Below are 21,190 nucleotides of genomic sequence, written 5' to 3' on the forward strand. Positions count from 1 at the left end.
CCCCATCTCTACTAAAAATACAACAACAACAAAAATTAGCTGGGCGTGGTGGTGTGCGCCTGTAGTCCCAGCTACTCGGGACTGAGGCAGGGGAATCGCTTGAACTCAGGAGGTGGAGGTTGCAGTGAGCTGAGATCATGTCACTGCACTCCAGCCTGGTGACAGAGTGAGACTAGTCTCAAAAAACAAAACAAACAAAAAAAACCCCACATAAATGCCATCTCCACATTCCTGTCACTGAGCCACTTACACTTTCAATGCTTCCAAAATAATAAAAAGTATTTTACTTTTTACTATTGCAGTAATTGAGGAATTCCTGCCATCCAACAACACACACATTGATGTTAAATGCCCCGAGATATGAAAACCAGATTGCTGACAGGTGTAGAGTAAAAAGTATTTTACTATTTTGGAGGGAAAAGAGCCCCCAAGCCCTTTCTCCCACGGCCTCCAGAGGCCTTCAATGGAATCAGAGGCTAACCTGCTAAGACTGTGGTGGGCACCAAGTTCCAACCCTACTCACTCACTCACACCATGAAAAACATCTCCAGGGGCTGATCACCTGTCCTTTCACCTACATTGCTTCTGACAAAGCACCAACAACCTTCTGACAGCCCACTCCATGCCAGACTCTTCTTTGGGTTTCGCTGAAGGCTTTCTGCTACAACTACCACCAACAGGTTCTAATTGTGCCCTCTAGAGCCACACAGAATAGATCTTAAAAGCCTCTTCAACAGGAAAATCCTTTAAGGGGTTAAAGACAATATTCTTCACAATCCATCCAAATCAGAAGCTTACTGGATGATACTGTAGTGAGCTGGGAAATGCGCTCTCCTGCACAACTGGTTTAGGAGCCTACCTGCAGCAGAGCCCGGAGGTGATATATGTCCATACTTTATTTACCGGCAGACGGAGAGAGCCCCTTGTTCCTTAGTCCGGGAACAACAGAGGTTGTTCATCACCCACTTGCTCCTTTTTGAAATTCACTCTGCAGCAAGCACTTTTTAAAGTCATGCACGTACTGCATTTTAAAGAGCATATTCTGCACAGCTCCATTTGCTCGACCCCGGCACTAAGTGTAAACTGGAATGGATTTCAGTGCAGTCCCCTGCTCCCTCCTCCCAGAGCCTGTGTTGAATGTACACTGAGATGTATTCGTAACTATGCAGGACTGGGACTCAAAAATGCAGTGTTTTGTTAAATGTTTGCCGATTAAAATGCATCTTGCAAAGAAAGCACATTGCTAATGCAGAATCTAGTCCAAAAATATGTATTATGTAATGCACATTTTTAAGTAATGCAGGCAATCTCAGTGTATCTATATTAGTGAATCAGCTCTGGGCTGCCATCTCCTTTATAGGCATAAAGCACTCCATCTGAAGAATGAAGTACTTTCTTATATACACTAAAGAATCATAAACCACCTCGTTGCTGACAGCTGACATTAGTTTCCATTCAAAGGGCATTTACTAGCACCCATATATTCCTGATTTTTTTTTGCCAACATGCCCTGAGATCAGCTTTAACCATATCTTTCTGTGCCATATGCTGTCGGTGGAGCTGTGCTAATTGGAAGAAATAAAGTGGGTGGGTCAGTGTAGGCAGACCCTCTAGAAACGTGCCCCATCAGTCAGAACTGAGAGGCAGAGATCGGGATTTGAAATATACAGCTCTAAATGCCCCTGTCCACACAATGACTACAGCCACACAGGCACTTTCGATAATCAAACCCTTGCAGTTCCTCAAGAAAAGTGGCAGAGCAGGGCACAACAGGAACACAGACATTTGTCCTTTTGTGGGCTTTGACAAATCATTCCCACTTTATTAGACCACCTTCCCAGGTTCAAGCAATTCTTGTGTCTAAGCCGCCCAAGTAGCTAGAACTACAGGTGCGCGCCAACATACCTGACTAATTTTTGTATTTTTAGTACAAACAGGCTTTCACCATGTTGGTCAGGCTGGTCTTGAACTCCTGGCCTCAAGTGATCCACCTGCCTTGGCCTCCCAATGTGCTGGGATTACAGGTGAGAGCTACCGTGCCCAGCCCAATCACTATTTTCATGCTACAAACTAACACAGAGTGCAAGATGCAAGATGGACACAGCCAAGATGCCGAAAGGAAAACCTCAACACATCCAAAACGGCTACTGGCTTCCCACTGGGGTATGAACTCTGTGCTTGGTAGCTTTAATGCAGGTGTAATGTTGAGGGTGTGAGGATAAGTTGAGGGTGTGAGAACGGCTGTGGGTACATGACTGACTCTTCAGACACCAGGCAGAAGTACCGGGAGGGTACTACCTGGTGGGCCGCCTACTGGGAGAACATCTTTTTTTAAGATTCCCCATACTGACTCAAGAAGATGAAAAGACCCCCAACCCATGTATGAATCCCAAGTAAAACAACCTTCTTGATACTCCCATGGATTCTAGGATGATGGCTTTGCTCTGAGTTGTTTGGCCTTTGGACTTGTCACTGTGGCCAAAAGGGCACTCCATGATCATCATGGAGGGCCAGACTGAAGACATGCACACCCCAAAAGCAGCAGCCAGGTTAGCTCCCACTGCAGGGATCTCTCCTTCAGGCCATCATTTGATTTTCTAGGCCCAAGAAAGAGCGGCAGTATTTATTCCACATCTTCAGCCTTTGCAGAGTTCAACAATACAATCTAGTGGTGTCTGGCCGCCCCCTAGCCCTGATCCGATCATTTTCTCATGTGGAATTCAAGCCAGATTAAACAATGGTGGTGGGTACAGAGGGATTCTGACTGATTCAATCTCCTGATTAACAGCAAATTAATCCAAAATGTCTTGTCCTTAATACAATACTTTTGTTGTTGTTCACTACTCTACCTTCAGCACCTAGAACACAGCTTGGCACATGTGAGGCACTCAATGAGTATTGCTGAAAGAGTCACCTTTGTTAAAAATCTATCTATAAAATAGCTGTAAGGGGCCTCCAGTGAGGATTCCGTGTCACCCCTGAACTGCCCCACAGGAGAGAAGTGGTTATGTGGACTAAGAGCAGAGGAAAAGCTTCCCTTTACCCATGTTCAGCTCCAGCCTGAGTTCCAGCACCACCTTCTCAGCTAAATAGAGCTCAGGGCAGTTCTAAGATGGGCTTGCAGACTTGCAAACTACTACCTCAACCCTGCAGGCCCTTGTTGAAAAAGTTGAGGTGATTAGCCAATTCAGACTGTTTGGGCACGTCTTTTTTGGAAACTTCTCTAATTACAGTCACTACAACAGATCTGCTAAAGGCAGTTTCATGATTAATGACTGCCTGAAATTACCATCTTCAAACTATTAAGCCCTTGGAAAAGACTGGGGGCTGGATCATTAACACCTGCGTAGAGACCCTCATTCCCTTGAATATTTGCTATCTGGGGTTCTGGGTTTTTAGCTGCTCCGGGGCTGTGTTTATTTTCACCAATGACTGGGGAAACCAGGCAGGGGCACGACCCCATGGGAGCCGATGCCCACCTGCCCAAGTACTGGACCCCGGGCTAGCTTGCCCGCTTGCTCCTCGCCACCCGCCAGGTACCCCGCCCATCGCTTCGCCTAAATCCTTTCAAACAAGGTTCCCTCCTGCCATCTGCCGGCCCACTAGGGTCTGCGCCACAGGCTCGGCGCCACCGCACAGCTCGCGGGGAGGCGGCCCCCATCTCCTTACTGCACATGCCCGGCAGAAGTCCGGGCGCGCAACTTCGCAGAACCTCTCCGCCCGTCCCTCCTCGCCTCAGTCTCCTCTGTCCTCTCTCAGGCGAGAGGGCCGGCGGAGGCACCTCTCCGAGTCTTAGACTGCAGAGCCTAAGACTCAGCGAGAGGAGCCAGGGAGGAGACAGACCTTTCCCCGCTTTTTGCTCAGAGAGGTAAGCAAGGCACGGAGCTTTAGAAAGTTCCTAAGTAGTCAAGAAGGTAGGTCTTCCCTGTTTCTCCTCACAAGGAGGTGAAGCTGGCACCTCCGGGCCAGCTTCTCATATCGTAGGGTGTACCTTACCCGGCTTCAGCAGCCGATGCACTTTGGATCCACTCTCTGCAGAGCCAGAGGGCAGGTCTGCTTCTCCGTGTGCGCCTAAGAGGATGGATCGCAGGTCCCGGGCTCAGCAGTGGCGCCGAGCTCGCCAAAATTACAACGACCTGTGCCCGCCCATAGGCCGCCGGGCAGCCACCGCGCTCCTCTGGCTCTCCTGCTCCATCGCGCTCCTCCGCGCCCTTGCCACCTCCAACGCCCGTGCCCAGCAGCGCGCAGCTGCCCAACAGCGCCGGAGCTTCCTTAACGCCCACCACCGCTCCGGCGCCCAGGTATTTCCTGAGTCCCCCGAATCGGAATCTGACCACGAGCACGAGGAGGCAGACCTTGAGCTGTCGCTCCCCGAGTGCCTAGAGTACGAGGAAGAGTTCGACTACGAGACAGAGAGCGAGACCGAGTCCGAAATCGAGTCTGAGACCGACTTCGAGACCGAGCCTGAGACCGCCCCCGCCACTGAGCCTGAGACCGAGCCGGAAGACGAGCGCGGCCCGGTGGTGCCCAAGCACTCCACCTTCGGCCAGTCCCTCGCGGAGAGCCAGTCTCTGACCCAGCGTCTGCACGCCCTCAAGTTGCGAAGCCCCGACACCTCCCCGAGTCGCGCGCCGCCCAGCACTCAGGAGCCCCAGAGCCCCAGCGAGGGGGAGGAGCTCAAGCCCGAGGACAAGGATCCGACGGACCCCGAAGAGTCTGAGGAGCCCAAGGAGGAGAAGCAGCAGCGGCGTCGCTGCAAGCCCAAGAAAAAGCCCACTCGCCGTGAGGAGTCCCCGGAGTCCCCTTCCAAAAAGGGACCCATCCCCATCCGGCGTCACTAATGGAGGACGCCGTCCAGATTCTCCTTGTTTTCATGGATTCAGGTTAGTTGCCCTCCGCTAAACTGGGGAGCCCGGGGTGGGGGGCGGTGTGGGAGCGGCTGGTGGAAAGGAGGTGAGAAGGGCAGGTTAGGGGCGAGCGGGAAGAGAGGGGCTCAGCTGGCCAGCCCAGGACACCGGGTCAGGGTGAGGCGACGAGGGCTCCCCCAAACTTCTCAGGATGCCAGGAGCGCCCCGGTGGCCAAAGGCTTGTTGGACGGCGGGACGCACCCGGTGCACCCCGCTGGAGACAGCCTGAGGTACCGGTGCTGGTGCACTGGCTAAGCGACTGAATCCTGAAAGCGTCCCAGATTTGGAGCTGCACACCCAAGCAGTATTGGTAAGTCACTTGTTTTGCGCGCTTTTCTACCTCTTAGAAAGACTAGTCTCAAATAAGTTGGCTTCGCAAGAGCCCAAAATGTGGTTCGGAGGTGCATGTGCCAATTTACACGATTCGGGAGCAGCTGCGCCATAGGGACACTGTTGCAATGTGCTGAAATTAGTCAGAATGGGATTGAGCGAGAACTCTGAAGACTGACAGCCCGGGAGGGAAATCACCCGCGCGCGCGGCGCCTGAGCAGCTCAGAGCCGGGATCCCAGGTCTCAGCGCTGGCAATTTGAAGCCACGGGACCTCCGCGCCAGTTCTCCCCGCTGCCACGCGCCAGGCTTGGCCGCTACAGCCGGTCTCCGGGCGCTCTGGGGCCCAGAGACCGCCTCAAAGAGCGTGCGCACCTGCCCGTGCGCGCCTGAATAGACCTCTCCGGGCGGCTGGAGGTTGGGGGAAAGTACTTGGAGGAAAGTCAGGAGAGGTAAGGGGACCCCTGGGGGTGCTTCTACGGGCCACGAGGGTTGGACGCACAGACATGGTCACGTCGGGGTATTGGCAAGCTCTTGGCGCAGCTGGTCCGGTGGCCAGGCTGCATGCAGCTTAGCTGACGTCCTGGGCTGTTTGCGCAGGACGCCGGGAGGCCCTCGGGGTGGTCGCAGCGGAAAGGTAAAGCGGAACAAGGGACAGGCTGGAGAGGGGGTCGCGTCTAACATCACGATAACTTACAATTCGTCCCCAAAGAGCGCGGCACCCGCCGAGGTGGGGAAAGGTGTTGGATCCGGCGCCAGTCCATGGACAATCAGTTGAAAAGCGGGCAGGGGCCGGCGGCTGAGGGAGGGGAGGCGGCGTGCTCCGGCCATTTTCAGCTGGGGTGGAGTTAAGTTTGGAATCTGTAACCTGGAGGGGAATCTGCCCTGGTGACCCAGCACAAAAACGGCTGCAATCTGGTAAAGTACCTTCGGAGGGGAAGACGTGCTCTCCTCGCCAGTCCTGGGGGGAAAGACTGATATGTGAAATGCCTTTACAAAATCTCATCAGAATTGGAAATTGATTTTTTTTTTCTGGGGTGCGTGTCTCCTTTTGTGCCGGCTTTACTTATTATGATGACAATTATTTGGAGGAAAAGTAAAGCGATTTGATAGTTTGACATGAATGACGGTCAGGTTCTTAACTCCTAAGAAAAGGATGGTGATAGAAGGAAAATACCTTAAATGGTCTTCCTCCCAGGACTTACTCCGTAGGAAAGGCGTCGCAGCGCCCAAGAGTCAGTTCTGCCGGGCTGCAGCGCGAACTGTGGTTGGATGCCTCTGTGGTCTTCCCGAGTAAATACGGAGAAGCCAATTTATTTGCAAGTGGTTTTCTGCGGCAGTTATGTTAAGTCTCCGAAGTTTGGAGTCTGCAGAAGGGCTAGGCGTGCCCTGCTTTTGGCTTGCCCCTAACTTGAAATTCCTACTCAATGTAAACAGTGATGGTGTGTTGCTTTCTGTGACATGAAGTGTTCAGTTTTTCGTCTGGTAATGTCTCAGTCGCCTGAGTTCACCAAGCAAAAGTTTTCTAGGGACAAGCAAGAGAAGCCAGTCTTTTGGTGTGCTTTTCAAGGGTGGGAGTGATCTTCAGACTGGGTGGTCTGGGAGACCCGTTTTCCCACAGAGCTCGGTTTACTCACTAGAGAAATCAGCATGTTGCCTTGCTGCAGGGTGAATAAACAAGTTTTCCAAAAGCCTTCCGTGTCGAGCCCACACCAAGCCCAACTCAGGGAGGCTTCCTGAACTGTAAGCAATGCACTATGTTCACGTATAGCAGGAAGGGACAATCTAGGAACACAGTCTTTCAGACAGTCTTCCACAACTGCCTCCACATCCGCATTACCGCCCATTGGGAAAACCTGTTACCTACCGGCACTCACCCTCCCCCACTCAATTCCCCTCCCCCAACTTCCCTCTTTACACCCTGATTCAATGGTGGAAAAGCCAGTGCAGACCATACAAAGCAACTGAGATAGACCAAAAGACCCACCCCACGCAAGAAAGTACCCATGACCTCCCCTCCCCCAGCCAGGAGATAGGATTTTGCTATATAGACTTATCAAACCTTCTTTCTGCCCGAGAAACTGGTGTTCAGCTGCCTTCCTTTTCCAGAGCCATTTCTAGCAAGTTCCCCAAGCATTCCTAAATCACTAGTCTCCCAACTGGCCCTTTGTCTCACTCTGCTCAACTAGGGTTAGCATTTGAATAGGCCCCCTTGCCCCTTTTACTTAGGTGAGGTCTGTGAAGTGAGGCTCTGCTCTCAAGATAAAGCAGATCTTACCATTAACCACATAGGTGAATTCCCAGCCAGTTTTAATATTTCAAATGGAGGGTGAAGGAGGAGGAGCAGGAGATTAAAGCTAGTTAAACATGATGGTATGCCCCAATATTGAACTTATTTCCTTTACTACATTAATCATTTACTTAATGGACATTTGCTTTTTGGGGGGAGGGGAGGACGACCCAAAGGTGCTCTTGTAATTGAACTTACTTGAGCTGAGAAATTTTGTCACAATGCTCCAATATTGTGTGGCATCAACCTGGTAGAGGTTTAAAGTTTTGCAAACAAAACTCTTTATGTTCATCAGAATTCAAGAATTAGAAATGTTACAGTTTGGGATTGTTTTGAGATGTTTCTTTAATGCACTGCAAGCCTTTTTCACCCTGGAATTGCTTACAGCCTTTTACTCTTTAGCCTTCACTTTTCGCAGCTGTGTAGGTTTAAGGAGAAAGAAAACTAAAACTTCAGTGTTGGTAAGAATGAGGTTTTTTTGGTTTTTAAATAATCTGCATGGATTTACTTCATTTATCAGTTATTATTATACTGTTCTTCAAGAAGCGGAAAGCTTTTGAGAGGAAACTGAGCAGAAATCATGGTGTGGGTAAAGCATGTCTCTTAACAGGAAGGCGACCTATCACAAAAACCAAATCACTAAAATAAAATTGAGCTTCAGGCCAGTGATGTCACATGCCAGCTCAAGCCCTGTTCTTCTCTAAATAATCGCCCAGGAGAGGGAAGAGATGCTCAAATGACATCTTTAATCCCCGTGTTCAAGAATGAGGGATGGAATTTCTTGTTCTGCTGTAGAGTTTTGACACTAATGACTCTATTTCCTATAACTTGATGTCCCAGACTGGAGCCGTGGGATCCAAGACAAAGCCCGGGGGATAGCAGCCCAGGTTGCTTCTAGTCCTGGTCTTGCCAAGTGGCCTTAGGTCAGACCCAATACCCCTCTGCCTCAGTTTCTTCTAAAATTAAGTTGCTGAATGAGATGTTCCTATTATCCCGTTCAGCTCCAAATATCTAGATTGATTAAGAAGACTGGGGTTGTCCAGTTTCACTCTATACTAGTGATTTTAACCCTAATGGGACTCCAAAAAAACTTTAAATGTTGATCAAATAAAAAGCACTAGCTATGAAGAAATCTGTTTTGTGTTGATTTCATATAAATTTTCGTCAAATCTGCTTTACAGTTGGTTGCAAAATGGTCTAAAAAGGCAGTTTAGAAAATGCAGAATTCTGTGTCCTTTCCCTAAACTGGAAAAATTTAGCCATCCTGAGAGTCATACTTAATGTGGTGTGTGTGTTCCCCACCTTCTCTCCCTGACCTCGGTGTCTAAGAACAAGCTTTTCAGAGCAGGAGCAGGCAGCATGGTTGCAAGTACTGACCTAGTACTGCAGCTCAAAGAGGATAACTGCTGTGGAAGACAGCAGACTGATGGGGACATTGGTTAAGCAACCACAAGTGTTGGTGAATGTTGTCTGGTAACAGTTTTAAGTGTTCTGGTTAAGCTAAACCTGAAAAAATGGGACAGAAGCTACAGGTATTTGAGATAAACCAGTTTTCTCAACCTTTGCTTTTTCATGATCACCCCCCTCTTGGCTTCTTTAGACATGTATTTCTTATTTGCCCCTCCCCGTGACATTTTAATACCATGGACATATAACTATATATTATCTGTTTATGTACTGCAGGACCTTGTCACAGCTAAGACGTTTTTGCACACTGCCATCCCCTCAAAAAAAAAAAAAAATGTTGCCTCCATCATGGATGCATGGGATAAACAAAGCAAATATTTCAAAAACAAAACAAAATCTGGTCTGTCAGATTAAATGATTTAGCACCCATTTTTGTTTTATAGTTTCTTGTTTTCTTACATTTCAAAAGGCCATAAGTGGGGGGTGGGGAATTTTTTACTGCTATTTGTTTTGTTCCCCTTGTTTAAAAATCTCGTGAATTTTTAAAAAAGCCTCCAATAGATATGCTGGTCCAAGCACTAGTGGCTAGTTAATTCACAGGGCAGAGAAGCCAGAATAAACAGCCTAGTGACTTAGTTCTCCTAAGGCCCAGAGCCTGTGATGAGGAGCCACTGTCACCTGCTGACAGCACTCAGCCAGCAGAGGCAGGACTCTGCCTAAAACTATTCCCGGGTGGAAATGAGGAGGCTGCCTTTCCAGCTCCCACTGGGCATAGCCTGTGTTTCTTCTGTGGGTTTATTTCTCATTAACAGGGGCACATGGCTGTGAGAAACACCAACATAAACCCAGGCTGCCTGGACAGAGGGTCGGTGGTAGCAGTAAAGTGGGAAGAGATTTAAGGAAGACAAAAGGAAAAGAATTTGAGGGATCACAGAAAAAAGGAAGATGTGGGCAGAAAAGAGAACCCCTGGGAAGGAGCGGAAAGGAATATTTAGAAATGGAGTAGGGGGTCAGAAAGCCAGGAAATGTGGGGGTTATAAAGTTGTTTGAAGGAATAAAGAGTCTTGAAGAGAAAAAAGTTGTGGGCAGTTTAAAGTCTCTGGTGGCTGAAGGGATTAGAACAAGGTGCAGCAAGGGACAGACATCAGCTCAGCATTAGGAAGCGCATTTTTAACAGCCAGATATGGCACTGGAGGGCAACTAATGAGGCTCACAGATTCGATACTGTTTACATCATTGTCCTCTGAGAGCTTCTTACAGACCTGTCCCAAAAATTCCAATTTCACAGGTGTGCAGTTTTCATACAAGTACTTCAATTGCTACACTCAAAGAGAAAGATTTAACACCTAGCCGTCTAGCTCCAAGGCTAAGCCTTGTGTTATGGTTCACAGCAAGGTTGGTCTTCCAAGGTCCACACTTTGAAACTTGGGGGGGTCCAAGGGGCACAAGCCAAGGACTGGCAGCCAGCAGAAGACCACATTTCTTATCCCCCTAACTCCATGTGGAAGCTGATTTCTGAGTGTCCTGGTTTATGTTGCTGTCTCAATTATATTTCATTAGGAAAATTTGCTCTGGGTAATTGAGGTTGTTCGAGAAGGTGAAATATACCATTCCCCTTAAATTCAAACAATGATGCCCAAAAGCCCCCAGGGTAGCTGGAATTTCCACCATGAATTGCAGAATTTTTAAACAGAGCTTCCACTAAAGCCAAATTTACCGTCTGGGATTCCCTCTCCCTCCTCAAGCACCCACTTTTGCCCCTCTCTTAGTCGCCTTCCCATGGTGCTGTTCACGTTTTCTGGAATGACCTCTTCTCCCCTGAAATTATTTGCCGCGTCATCAGCTCGTCTGAAGAAAGAATCCACAGCCCAGCTCAGGCAACTACAGAGAAAATGTCTGGACCCACCGTTCAAGCACAGGTGGTCAAATGACAGTGGCGTGCCTTGGCTGAAGCACAATTTGGTGTGCCTTTTGAAAAGGTTGCTGAACTACAGCTAATTAGCTGAGTGAAGGGGCGTGAATTCACGATATGGGCTTTTTAAGTATTTTCATAAAGACTGTTTCCCCTATCTCTAATATCAGCCTTGCACCTGCCTCTAACCCGGTATCTTGCTTCATCCATTTGAGGCTTTTTTCCTTTAGCTGGGATTTGCCTCAGACAGCCTGGCCACGCAGACCCTTCTGCAGACAGCAGTATGCTGCTGCCTCCACTGGCCAAGGTGGGCAGGGGAGAGGCTAAAGGGAAAAGGATGGCAGCAGCAAGTCTTGACTGAAAAGTAATGAATTGAACAGCTTCAAAGTCTCATTACTACTCAGTCAGCACTCAGAAAACATTTATCATTGGGAGGCTGAGAAACTTCATAGTTGCCTAAATTCTTTTCTACCTTCTCTTTCTGCTTTTACTTTTCCCTCAACTGAAAGAAACCCACTGACAACTAATGACACAATAGGCTACAGAGAAGGCACTTCTGCAAACCTCACCACCCACCTCCCTGCAAAGCCGAAGACCAAAAGGAAAATGACTACAAAAAAAAAAGACTGTTTTTCATGGTTTTGCTTCCCTTCCCTTTCACCCACCTCCCTTCCCTCCCTCTCTCTACTTTGCTCTTTCTCTTTGTGGGCTACAGTGATAAATCCAGAAAGTTGACAGGTAGCTACCTAAACTTGGGATGTGCCTTGAGCTTTTGGTAGTGAGTAAGAATCCCAGAATGTAAATAGAAGCACAATCACTTGTTGAATACATGTGCCACAAAAGCATCAATACACAGCTGAGACTAAGTTTGAGAAGCCCAGGGCACCACATGGGATTACCAAGGAATGGGGCTGTAATGGTGCTCTTCGGAGAGTCAGCAGTAAAGAAATACATTCTTTCCATTTGGGGTTCCATATTTTCAAAAAGCCACTGTTTGCCACCTGTGGCACGTGGGCCATTTGGCTTTCCTCAGAAATGCAGTTTAATGGAAGCATGAGAAGTTTTTCCCCATCCCTTTCTTAGTACATCAAATGTAGAAACTATTATTTTTAAGTAGCCAAGTATACAGTTTTCAAATAAGCCATCCCCGGGTTTCAACAGTCAATCCTATCCTCCCCTACTTGACACATTATCTCATGGCAGCCCTGCACTTTAGCACACAGCCCCTCAGGACAGGGGTCAAGACCCTGGCACACAGCTTCTGTCCATCCCAACTCAGCCTTTTTTCAGGTACCAGCCTCGCCTGACTTCCTCTTCCTTAGCTGCATAAACACATTAATAGACTTTTCTTCCTCAGTCCTATCACATATTTATCTCTTCCTATGATGGCAATCCATCCAGCACTGGAAATCTATGTTTAAGGTTTGCTATTATACGGTTATAAAGGCAGACCCTAAAAATGCCACTGGTCAGGTTAGGCCCCAGAAGACACTGTCCACTGGCATCCAGCACTGGCCATCTCTCTCTCCAGGTCAAGGCCACGTTTCTGTCTTGAGCTAGCAAAATTACCAGCCCTCAGGAGGATCACCACACAAGCCTACCAATCAGGGGCCAAACAAGGTGGCCCTCAGTAAACCACTAGCCAATCACCCCCAGCTCTTACCATACTGAATTCCTCAGGTCCCTGTGGCCTGACCACCGGTTGCCTTTCAGGTGGGTCAACTCTTCAAACATTTGGCCACACTTCTGGGGTCCCTGACCCCATGCTGATGTTTCAGCTCTTAGCTCCACTCACCTAAAACACTTAGGTTTTTCAGAGTCTGGTAGCCAGTCACTACAGATAAATAAACAAGAGTGTAAAAAAGGGGGAATATCAGGGTTAAATACTGGGATTTATTCTTCCTGGTCTTAATTTACCTTTAAATTAAGGCAATTCCTATTCAAATCTAAGGGACCTTTCTTCACTTATAGTGGTGATTTTCAACTGGGGGTGATTTTGCTCCCCAGAGGACATTTGGCAAAGTCTGGAGACATTTTGGTTGTTAAAACTAAGGGGATGCTACTGGCATCTAGTGGGTAGAGGCCAGGGATGCTGCACCACATCCTACGATGCACAGGGCAGTCACCACGACAAAGAATTACCTGGCCCCAAATGCCACCAGCGCAGGGGCTAAAACACCAAGTCTAGATTAGATGGGCTGAGTTCTGAAACCCCTTCCTCTGGTGTGTTCCCATCTCTCCCTTCTGAGTTCTCCCTGCTCGCTCCTGGACTGCCTCCCTTTTTCCTGTCCAGCGTGCCAATTGTTCAAGATTCTACTACCAAATGTATTTCTCCCCTAGAGAGTTTTATCTGACTCCATAATTTCACATCTTTATTAGGATGATTGCCAATTTGAATGTATGATCTTTATCTTTTTCTAAACTTCAGACCTTTCCTCCCAAATAATGGGCCACAAAAATCTCCATCCCAACTGCCCAAGATAGGAAACTTGTGCAGGCTCAGCATCCCTGGGGCCTCAACTCCTTATCCATCCTGTGTTGCCCCTCGCAGAAGCCCTTTCCTCGGGGTCCTGGCCCTCTGCCTCCCAGCCCTGGAAATCAGCTCTGCCATGTCTAAAACCAAATTGGCTCTGCCACTTTGCCAGCCCCTCCCACTGGCTTCCCTGTCCCACTCCCAGTGTCCCATCCATCTGGGTGCCACATCCAGGAGGGTCCTTTGGGACCCCTCCTGAGTGTCGTCCTTCAGCCTTTCTGCTTCCTTAACTAACCGTGCCAGGTCTCTCCTTTAAACATCTCCTTTGTGCATAACCCCTTTCCTTTGTTCTCTCTCTATCAGGATCATCCTCCATGCTGCTTCTTCCTTTCCTAAAAGTAGGCTCAAATCCTCACTTGCAGAACAAACTTTCAGCATCCTCTCCCGTTTCCTGCCAAAATAGCCTCAAATGTGCTTGCCCTCATACTCCATGGCATCCTCAGAGAAATTCTATCTAATTTCTCCTGCCTTTTCTCCCACTGCTCCCCAAGAGCCAGCCAAGGTGGCCAGTTGTGTTTACCCGGCCACGCCCCATGTTTCCTACCATTAAATCCTTTGTTCGTGGTGGGCAAACGTCTCCCATCCCCCACTACCACCTTCTATTCATCCAAGGCGTCTATTCTTCCTTGAAGGCTCATATAAAAAGCCATTTTCTCCACCAAGACTTTTAAGGTCCCCCAAAGTGGAGGTCTTTTCTTTCATTTTTATGCTGCTCTACCCCCCAGGATGAGGGATTGGTATTTGTCTAACTTTTTTTTTAAAATCACCTCGATGCATGTGCTCCCCTGGCAAAGAATCATACCAGAAAGAATGAACAAAGGAGTCCCACAGACCCGTGAGGGTATCAAACAGAGACCCTGAACCCGTTCCTTGACAAATGGTGCTTTGGGAATGAGCGCGAGGCCTGACGACAGCAAATCGTCCCTTCAGAGCACCATGGCAGCCTCCCTGGGGCTCCAACCCCAATGTCTACTGACCTTCCACTTGTGCAGGCTCAGCATCCCTGGGGCCTCAACTCCTTATCCATCCTGGGTTGCTCCTCGCAGAAGCCCTTTCCTCGGGGTCCTGGCCCTCTACCTCCCAGCCCTGGAAATCTTCTTGCTCCTCGCCTCGCCCGGCAGCGGCACCCTGTTGGCCAGGTTAGCCTGCCGCCATCAATGCGCCCAAGGGTTGGCCCCTGGGACCCCATCTCTCCCCCAAGCCTCGGTGACCAGTGGCATGAGGAAGCCTGACCCTACGGCGCTAGCAGTCCTCGTGGCCTTCCAGGCCTAGCCGCCATATACCCGCCCACCAACCGCTTTCAACCACCTCATCAGCACAACCTCTTTGGGCGTTCCAACGCGGCGCCCCCTATAGGACCTCCCACCCATATCCGGTTTCCGGTCTGACGCCCCCTTCTTATTCGCCAGGCAGCCTTGATTGGCATGACCCCAGCCCAATGGCTGACCCGGCGCTGGGGTCGGAGGGGAGTGATTTGGCGTTAGGATCCAGTTGGGCCATTCAGTGGATGTCCAAGTGGTTAAGCCGTTTTGCATGGGGGTAGTTGGCTAAAGTTTGAACCAAAGTTCAGTGTTAACATCTAGAAGTGTGTAGACCCACATCTTTGGGGGACCCCAAACGTTTCCCAGGGTCCGACTGTGTTCACCTCCCTCCGTGCTGCCCGGTCGCCACAAGGATGGTGGATGCTGGGGGGCAAGGATGCGCGGTGCCTATGGTACCCTGGCTCTAAGATGGATGTGTTAGACTAAACCGGATCGCCCCGTGCGGTGGTTCGCTCGCCTGCGGCTGGTATACAGCGGCCCGCGCCATGCGCCCTGCTTGCTGTAGCCCGCCCTCTGTAACACTGATCCAGCCTCTTCTCCCCCAGGGTTCTGCAGACCAGGTGACACCCTACCCAGCTGCTCTGTGCCTAAACGTGGCTCAACAGTCTGTCAATCACTGTTGAGACAGACCCGATACGCCCCTAATCACTGTTGAGAAAGACCCGATACGCGCCTGCCGGGTTTTACGTGACCCCTAGCAACAGCTTTTCTCAGGGGCTCAAATCTCTCTGCAGACCCCAGACCAGAACACAGCATGTGCACGCACCAAGGCCACCAGGTGATGTGGGTGTTTACCTTCCGCTGGCTCTGAGCCCACCGCAGCACGGTAGCGGGAGCGCAGCTGCGAGGGCAACCGCCGGGTTTGTGGCTGGATGGCGGGCTCAGTGCTACCTCAGCCGGCTCTTGCAGTGGAAAAGTAAAGGGCTACACTAAGATACCCAGAGCGAGAGGAGAGGGGCTGGAAGGGTGCTGGAGACAGGCTGTAGTGGGGCTAGAGAAGCGGACTGACCGGCTCTGCGGCGGGCGCCTGAAGCTGCGAGCCACGCACCTCAGCTGTGGTTGCCGCGCGGCACGGTGTTTATCAGTGGGTTCAGTGCGCACGGCACAGTCCATTCTCCGAAACCACCCCAAACCGGCCATAAACCGCAACCAAAATCCCCTTTAATCCTTCCCTGGAACAGTAGGACCTGTGAAACTCTGAGACCAATTTGTGGGGTTCCCTTTGAGCAGCACGGGTCCCACCCCTCCATCGGTACCACCGCAGCTACTGCCTAGGGGGCTTTGCTCGCGGCGGTGCGCACCTGAGACCCTCTTATTCCCCTGCGTCACCATCCACATAAACGGCGGAGCACCCTGCCTGCACCGCTATGGGCTACTGTAGAGACCCCTAGAGTGTGATGGGGATGGGGTCTCTTAAAGTGCTTTACCGGAGCCAAACTCAGCGAGCGACAAGCAAAAGCAGCAAAAAGTACACCCAAGGCATTTAAAAAACACATTATGCGCTCGCACACTCGGCATCCCCTCGCCCTCGCCTCTCTCTGCTTCTCTGGTGGGCCCACGACCACCTGTCGCATCCCTGTGCACACCTGCGCCCCCTTCCCAGGCACCAAAAGTCTTGCGCTCTGGACCAGGGACTTGAGATCCAGGGCTGCCTGGAGGCTGGGGGCTATGACTCAGGGGTTCGGGGGTGTCCTGGGGTGATGAAACCCTTCTTCAGTCCCCCTCCCCCGAGGAGTCTGTTGGGTTGGGGAGGGAGGGTTTCAGCTCCTGTACTCCAGCGTCCCGAGGCCCACGTCTTGCGTCACGTGTCCTGCAACGCAGGAGATCTTTCTCTGGACAGGGGAGAAGCGAGGAGAAAGACTCCAAATCAGTCGGAGAGAGGAGTGGAAGGAGCCAAAACATCCCTGCGAGGCCTGCGCTCATCAGCCCCCTTACCCAAAGTCCTGGGCTGCTGGTGCCGGGAGCAGGCTCCTGGAGCCGGAGCCAGCTTGGCACTGGAACCGGCGTCCTCTGGTGGCAGAGAGAGAGCGCTACTGGCGATTTTCGGACCGAATCGGCACGCTCGTCAGATCCAAGCAGGCGGGACTGGCCTGGAGCAGAAAGAAAAAGAGAGGAGGGTATAAGGACAGACCAAGGAAGAGGGGCTGGAGGTGCAGCCTAAGGGGATAAAAAGTGGCCTGGAAGGAACCAAGACTCCACCAGTAACAATTGGGTTGCTTCAGCCTCGGTCTAGGGTTCCAGGCCCTGAACCCCCCAACCTCACAAGGGTTGGAAAGTGAGGCTGGAGAACTTTCCAGCTGGTACTTTGATTTTTTTCTAAAATTTTTTTTTCACCCTAGTTCGGTTGGGTGCTCCGTCCTACGGAGCCCCAAACTTATTTTAAGAAGCCGCCACCGTGTTATGGGCGTGCGCAACTGCCTCGACGGCAATAATATGTCAGGACAACACGATATCTCCCCTGAAATCGGGGAACAGCCCGAGCAACCACCTTTGGAGGCCCCAGGGGCAGCTGCCCCCGGTGCTGGGCCTAGCCCAGCCGAAGAGATGGAGACCGAACCGCCTTACAGCGAGCCCATCCCCCTCGAGAATGACGGCGAGGCCTGTGGAACCCCAGTGGTCTCCAGGCCCAACTTTCAGGTTCTCAGTCCGCCCTTCAAGGAAGCTGGAGCCCATGGAAGCTACAGCCCACCTCCCGAGGAAGCCATGCCCTTCGAGGTCGAACAGCCCAGCTTGGGAGGCTTCTGGCCCACACTGGAGCAGCCTGGATCCCCCAGTGGGGCCCAGACAGGCCTTGAGGCCTTCGGCTCAGCACTCATGGAGCCTGGAGCCTTCGGTGGTGGCAGACCAGGTGTGGGAGGATACAGCCCTCCACCAGAAGAAGCTATGCCCTTTGAATTTGACCAGCCTGCCCAGAGAGGCTGCAGTCAACCTCTCTTACAGGTCCCAGACCTTGCTCCAGGAGGCCCAGGTGCTGCAGGGGTCCCCAGAGCTCCTCCCGAGGAGCCCCAAGCCCTCAAGCCTCCAAAGGCTGGCTCCGGAGGAGGCTATAGCCCTCCCCCTGAGGAGACTATGCCATTTGAGCTTGATGGAGAAGGCTTTGGGGAAGACAGCCCACCCCCGGGGCTTTCCCGAGTCATCGCACAAGTCGACGACGGCGGTGGCCAGTTTGCGGCAGTCGCGGTCTCGAGTGCGGTCCGCCTCACTCCCGCCGCGAATGCGCCTCCCCTCTGGGTCCCAGGAACCATCGGCAGCCCATCCCGAGAGGCTGTCAGACCTCCTAACTTCACCAGCAGCAGCCCCCCGATGGAGATCTCCGGACCCCCACTTGAGATTGGCAGCGCCCCCGCTGGGGTCGACGACGCTCCCGTCAACATGGACAGCCCCCCAATCGCGCTTGACGGCCCGCCCATCAAGGTCTCCGGAGCCCCAGATAAGAGAGAGCGAGCAGAGAGACCCCCAGTTGAGGAGGAAGCAGCCGAGATGGAAGGAGGCACAGCCACCGATGCCACGGAGGGAGGAAAAGTCCCCTCTCCGGGGGACAGATCCCCTGCCGCCGGGGCAGCCTCAGCGGATCCCGCAGCCAGGGCGGCCCCTGCAGCCCCAGCCGATCCCGACTCCCGGGCAGCCCCAGCCGATCCCGACTCCGGGACAGCCCCAGGCAGTCCCGACTCCCGGGAAGCCCCAGCCGATCCCGACTCCGGGACAGCCCCAGCCGATCCCGACTCTGGGGCAGCCCCAGCCGATCCCGACTCTGGGGCAGCCCCTGACGCCCCAGCCGATCCAGATGCCGGGGCAGCCCCTGACGCCCCAGCCGATCCTGACTCCCGGGCAGCCCCTGACGCTCCCGGCGCCCCTGCGGCTGCTGAGACCGGGGCAGCCCCTGTCGCCCCAGCTGCGCCTGACGCTGGGGCCCCAGCTGCCCCAGCCGCTCCTGCCGCCCGGGCAGCCCCAGCAGCCCGGGCAGCCTCTGCAGCCCCTGCCTCCGGGGCCAGACGCAAGCTCCATCTCCTTAGACCCCCCAGCCCCGAAATCCAGGCTGCCGATCCGCCTACTCCACGGCCTACTCGCGCGTCTGCCTGGCGGGGCAAGTCCGAGCGCAGCCGCGGCCGCCACGGGTACTACGATGAAGGGGCGGCCAGCAGCGACGATGACTCCAGCGGAGACGAGTCCGACGATGGGACCTTCGGATGCATCCGCTGGTTTCAGCATCGGCGAAACCGCCGCCGCCGAAAGCCCCGGCGCAACTTACTCCGCAACTTCCTCATGCAAGCCTTCGGGGGCTGCTTCGGTCGATCTGAGAGTCCCCAGCCCAAAGCTTCACGCTCCCCCAAGGTCAAGAAGGTACCCCTGGCGGAGAAACGCAGACAGATGCGCAAAGAAGCCCTGGAGAAGCGGGCCCAGAAGCGTGCAGAGAAGAAACGCAGCAAGCTCATCGACAAGCAACTCCAGGACGAAAAGATGGGCTACATGTGTACGCACCGCCTGCTGCTTCTAGGTAATGCGGCGGACTCTGCCTGTCGGCAGCAGGGCCGCCAGGGAACCGGGGAGGGGGTGGCAGGGCTGCCCGGTGGGACGCGCGGGGCTCGGCAGTGGGAGGAGGGGGTTCAGCCAAAGGCAGGAAGAGCCTGCTAGAAAGTTCCAGGGAGGGACCCTAACTTTGCCCTGGGAGCGGGAGGGGATCTTGGGTGGATTTGGGTGGCCGAAGTATATGCCCTCCAGGGAGAAAAGTGGTGCCGAGCGACACTGAGGGTCGTTTCCGGCTGGACAGGCCAGCGCCAGCAACCGTAAGCTGGACAGCAGGCAGGGGCTTCAGGTGAGCCAGGAACTGCCTGGGAGGGGCCCCGGGGCTCCCCTGGCTAGGCTGGTGCGGGCCATGGTGGGCTGGAGTCATTGGGGAAGGCGCGTCCCCGCCTCGCCTGGCACGGCTGCTTGGACTCTGACAGCTTGTCGTTGACGTGTGTTGGTGTCCATATTCTGTGTTCGCCTGTGCATGATACGCTCAAATTCCCCTGTTCCTATCCCGGCACCCCCAAATTACCCGCCGACTGTGTACTTGTACTTGGGAACGGGCTGTCTTGTGGTTTGAGCCATGGAGCGGGCAAAGAAACTTTCGATGTCCGCACACTCTGGTGGTACCTGCGCCTGGGCTATCTGCGGTGAGCCGTGCGGAGGACGCGCGGGGAAGGTGGCGGGACCTCCGGGGAAATAAGCAGGGCTCCTGGCCTGGGGGAGTAGGGGGGTCGCTATTGGCCGGCCTCCGTAACCTTGTTCCTGTATATCTTTCTCTCTTTTTCCCTTTGCGCTAAGCGTTTCCTCACTTCTCATTCGTTCGCCAAACCCTCCCGCCTTTACAGTTGAAAAACCAGACACACAGGTATCTGGGGCGCCCGGGGCTGCACACATCAGTTCAGTATTCTGCACACACTCAGCTCGCCTGGTGGGGGATGGGGGAGAGGGGAAATATTTAACCTGCTGTAGACAAGTCTGGATCCCAAACCACGCGGGGGCTGGTTCCAAGGGTGTGGGCGTGGCTGTGCTTAAAAAATATGAACTAATTTTTTTCCTAGCGAAGAGCCCGAGGTAAGCCAATCATTTTTACTAAGAGTACAGTAGGAGGGGCTTGGTTTAAAAAACTGAGGGTTATGTGTTGGGAGTGGAATGTCATCTTTGTATTTGAAATGCAACAGAAATAAAAATTTTCAAAAAATGCTCTGAGTGTATTTTAAGTATGTGGACAAAGTATGGCAAAAACCGTGAACATGACTTATGAAACATGTAAATGTTTACATGTGCATTTTTTCAAGCAGCTTTAGCTGGGGGCAAAGAGGCTTGTCAAAGGTAAGGTCTTCTGCAAATTGGCTCTGGGTACAAAAAAATATAAAAGTCTTCTGATTACAGAAGTTAAAATCATGATATTCTCACCAGTAGGGTATTTTGGTGGCCTTCTACCTTCGCCCTCCTCCTCTGCTCACATTCGGTTCTCTCCCCTCTCCAGGATCCCCCTCACCCCACAGCAAGACCCTTTCCTGTATCTCTCAGTCTTTCCCTGGTCATTCCCAGTTCCCTGCTCTTCCCCCAGCCCTCCAAGACTTCTTAACTTCAAATCTGGGGCATTAAATATTTTTCCACATTTAATCAAAGCAGCAATTAGCAATGGTCTGAATATGTCGTTTAAATGAAAACTTCCAAACAAACTTGACAAGCTTAATTTTTACATTTTATTCTCTAAGACCTTTCAAGGGATTTCAAGATCACAGTTTTTAAGGCTGTGCTACATTTGTTAAGTCTGTTAGAACATGTGATGGTTTTATGAATGGCATTATTGGCATATAACTGTGTGCTATTGTGATGTGGCTCTCACAAATCACAATTTTAAATGTGAGGATCATTTTATATATGCCCATCCAGGGAGATCATGACATTATCACTTACCGAAAAACATATAACATGGAAGTTGTTTTAAATTTCAAATGTCCCAACTACACTAAAGC

The 21,190-nt window shown here is 51.9% G+C and overlaps 2 protein-coding genes and 1 long non-coding RNA gene across 11 annotated transcripts in view; 2 read left to right on the forward strand and 1 right to left on the reverse strand.

The window, feature by feature from the left end:
• LOC108591710 (uncharacterized) overlaps window positions 1-14,729 on the reverse strand; it is a 28,559-nt gene extending 13,830 nt beyond the window's left edge. The window contains exon 1 of the long non-coding RNA XR_013535263.1: window positions 14,355-14,729. This is a non-coding gene — a long non-coding RNA (uncharacterized LOC108591710). The remainder of the gene's footprint in view (window positions 1-14,354) is intronic.
• LOC100408515 (guanine nucleotide-binding protein G(s) subunit alpha) overlaps window positions 3,738-21,190 on the forward strand; it is a 70,973-nt gene continuing 53,520 nt past the window's right edge. For 4 of the 8 annotated variants that reach the window (XM_035299057.3, XM_054255509.2, XM_035299058.3 and 1 more), the window contains exon 1: window positions 3,738-4,883. In XM_035299057.3, the coding sequence (XP_035154948.1) occupies window positions 4,841-4,883 (43 nt within the window). In that variant the 5' untranslated portion in view covers window positions 3,738-4,840. Of the gene's footprint in view, window positions 4,884-16,568; window positions 19,195-21,190 lie in introns of those variants that run through there. The other 4 variants (XM_035299048.3, XM_054255506.2, XM_035299049.2 and 1 more) reach the window with 1 other exon arrangement.
• LOC103787209 (neuroendocrine secretory protein 55) overlaps window positions 3,738-21,190 on the forward strand; it is a 64,011-nt gene continuing 46,558 nt past the window's right edge. For both annotated transcript variants that reach the window (XM_078372029.1, XM_078372030.1), the window contains exon 1: window positions 3,738-4,883. In XM_078372029.1, the coding sequence (XP_078228155.1) occupies window positions 4,080-4,841 (762 nt within the window). In that variant the 5' untranslated portion in view covers window positions 3,738-4,079 and the 3' untranslated portion in view covers window positions 4,842-4,883. The remainder of the gene's footprint in view (window positions 4,884-21,190) is intronic.

Source organism: Callithrix jacchus, chromosome 5, assembly GCF_049354715.1.
Source record: "Callithrix jacchus isolate 240 chromosome 5, calJac240_pri, whole genome shotgun sequence".
Classification (NCBI taxonomy): Eukaryota; Metazoa; Chordata; class Mammalia; order Primates; family Cebidae; genus Callithrix; species Callithrix jacchus.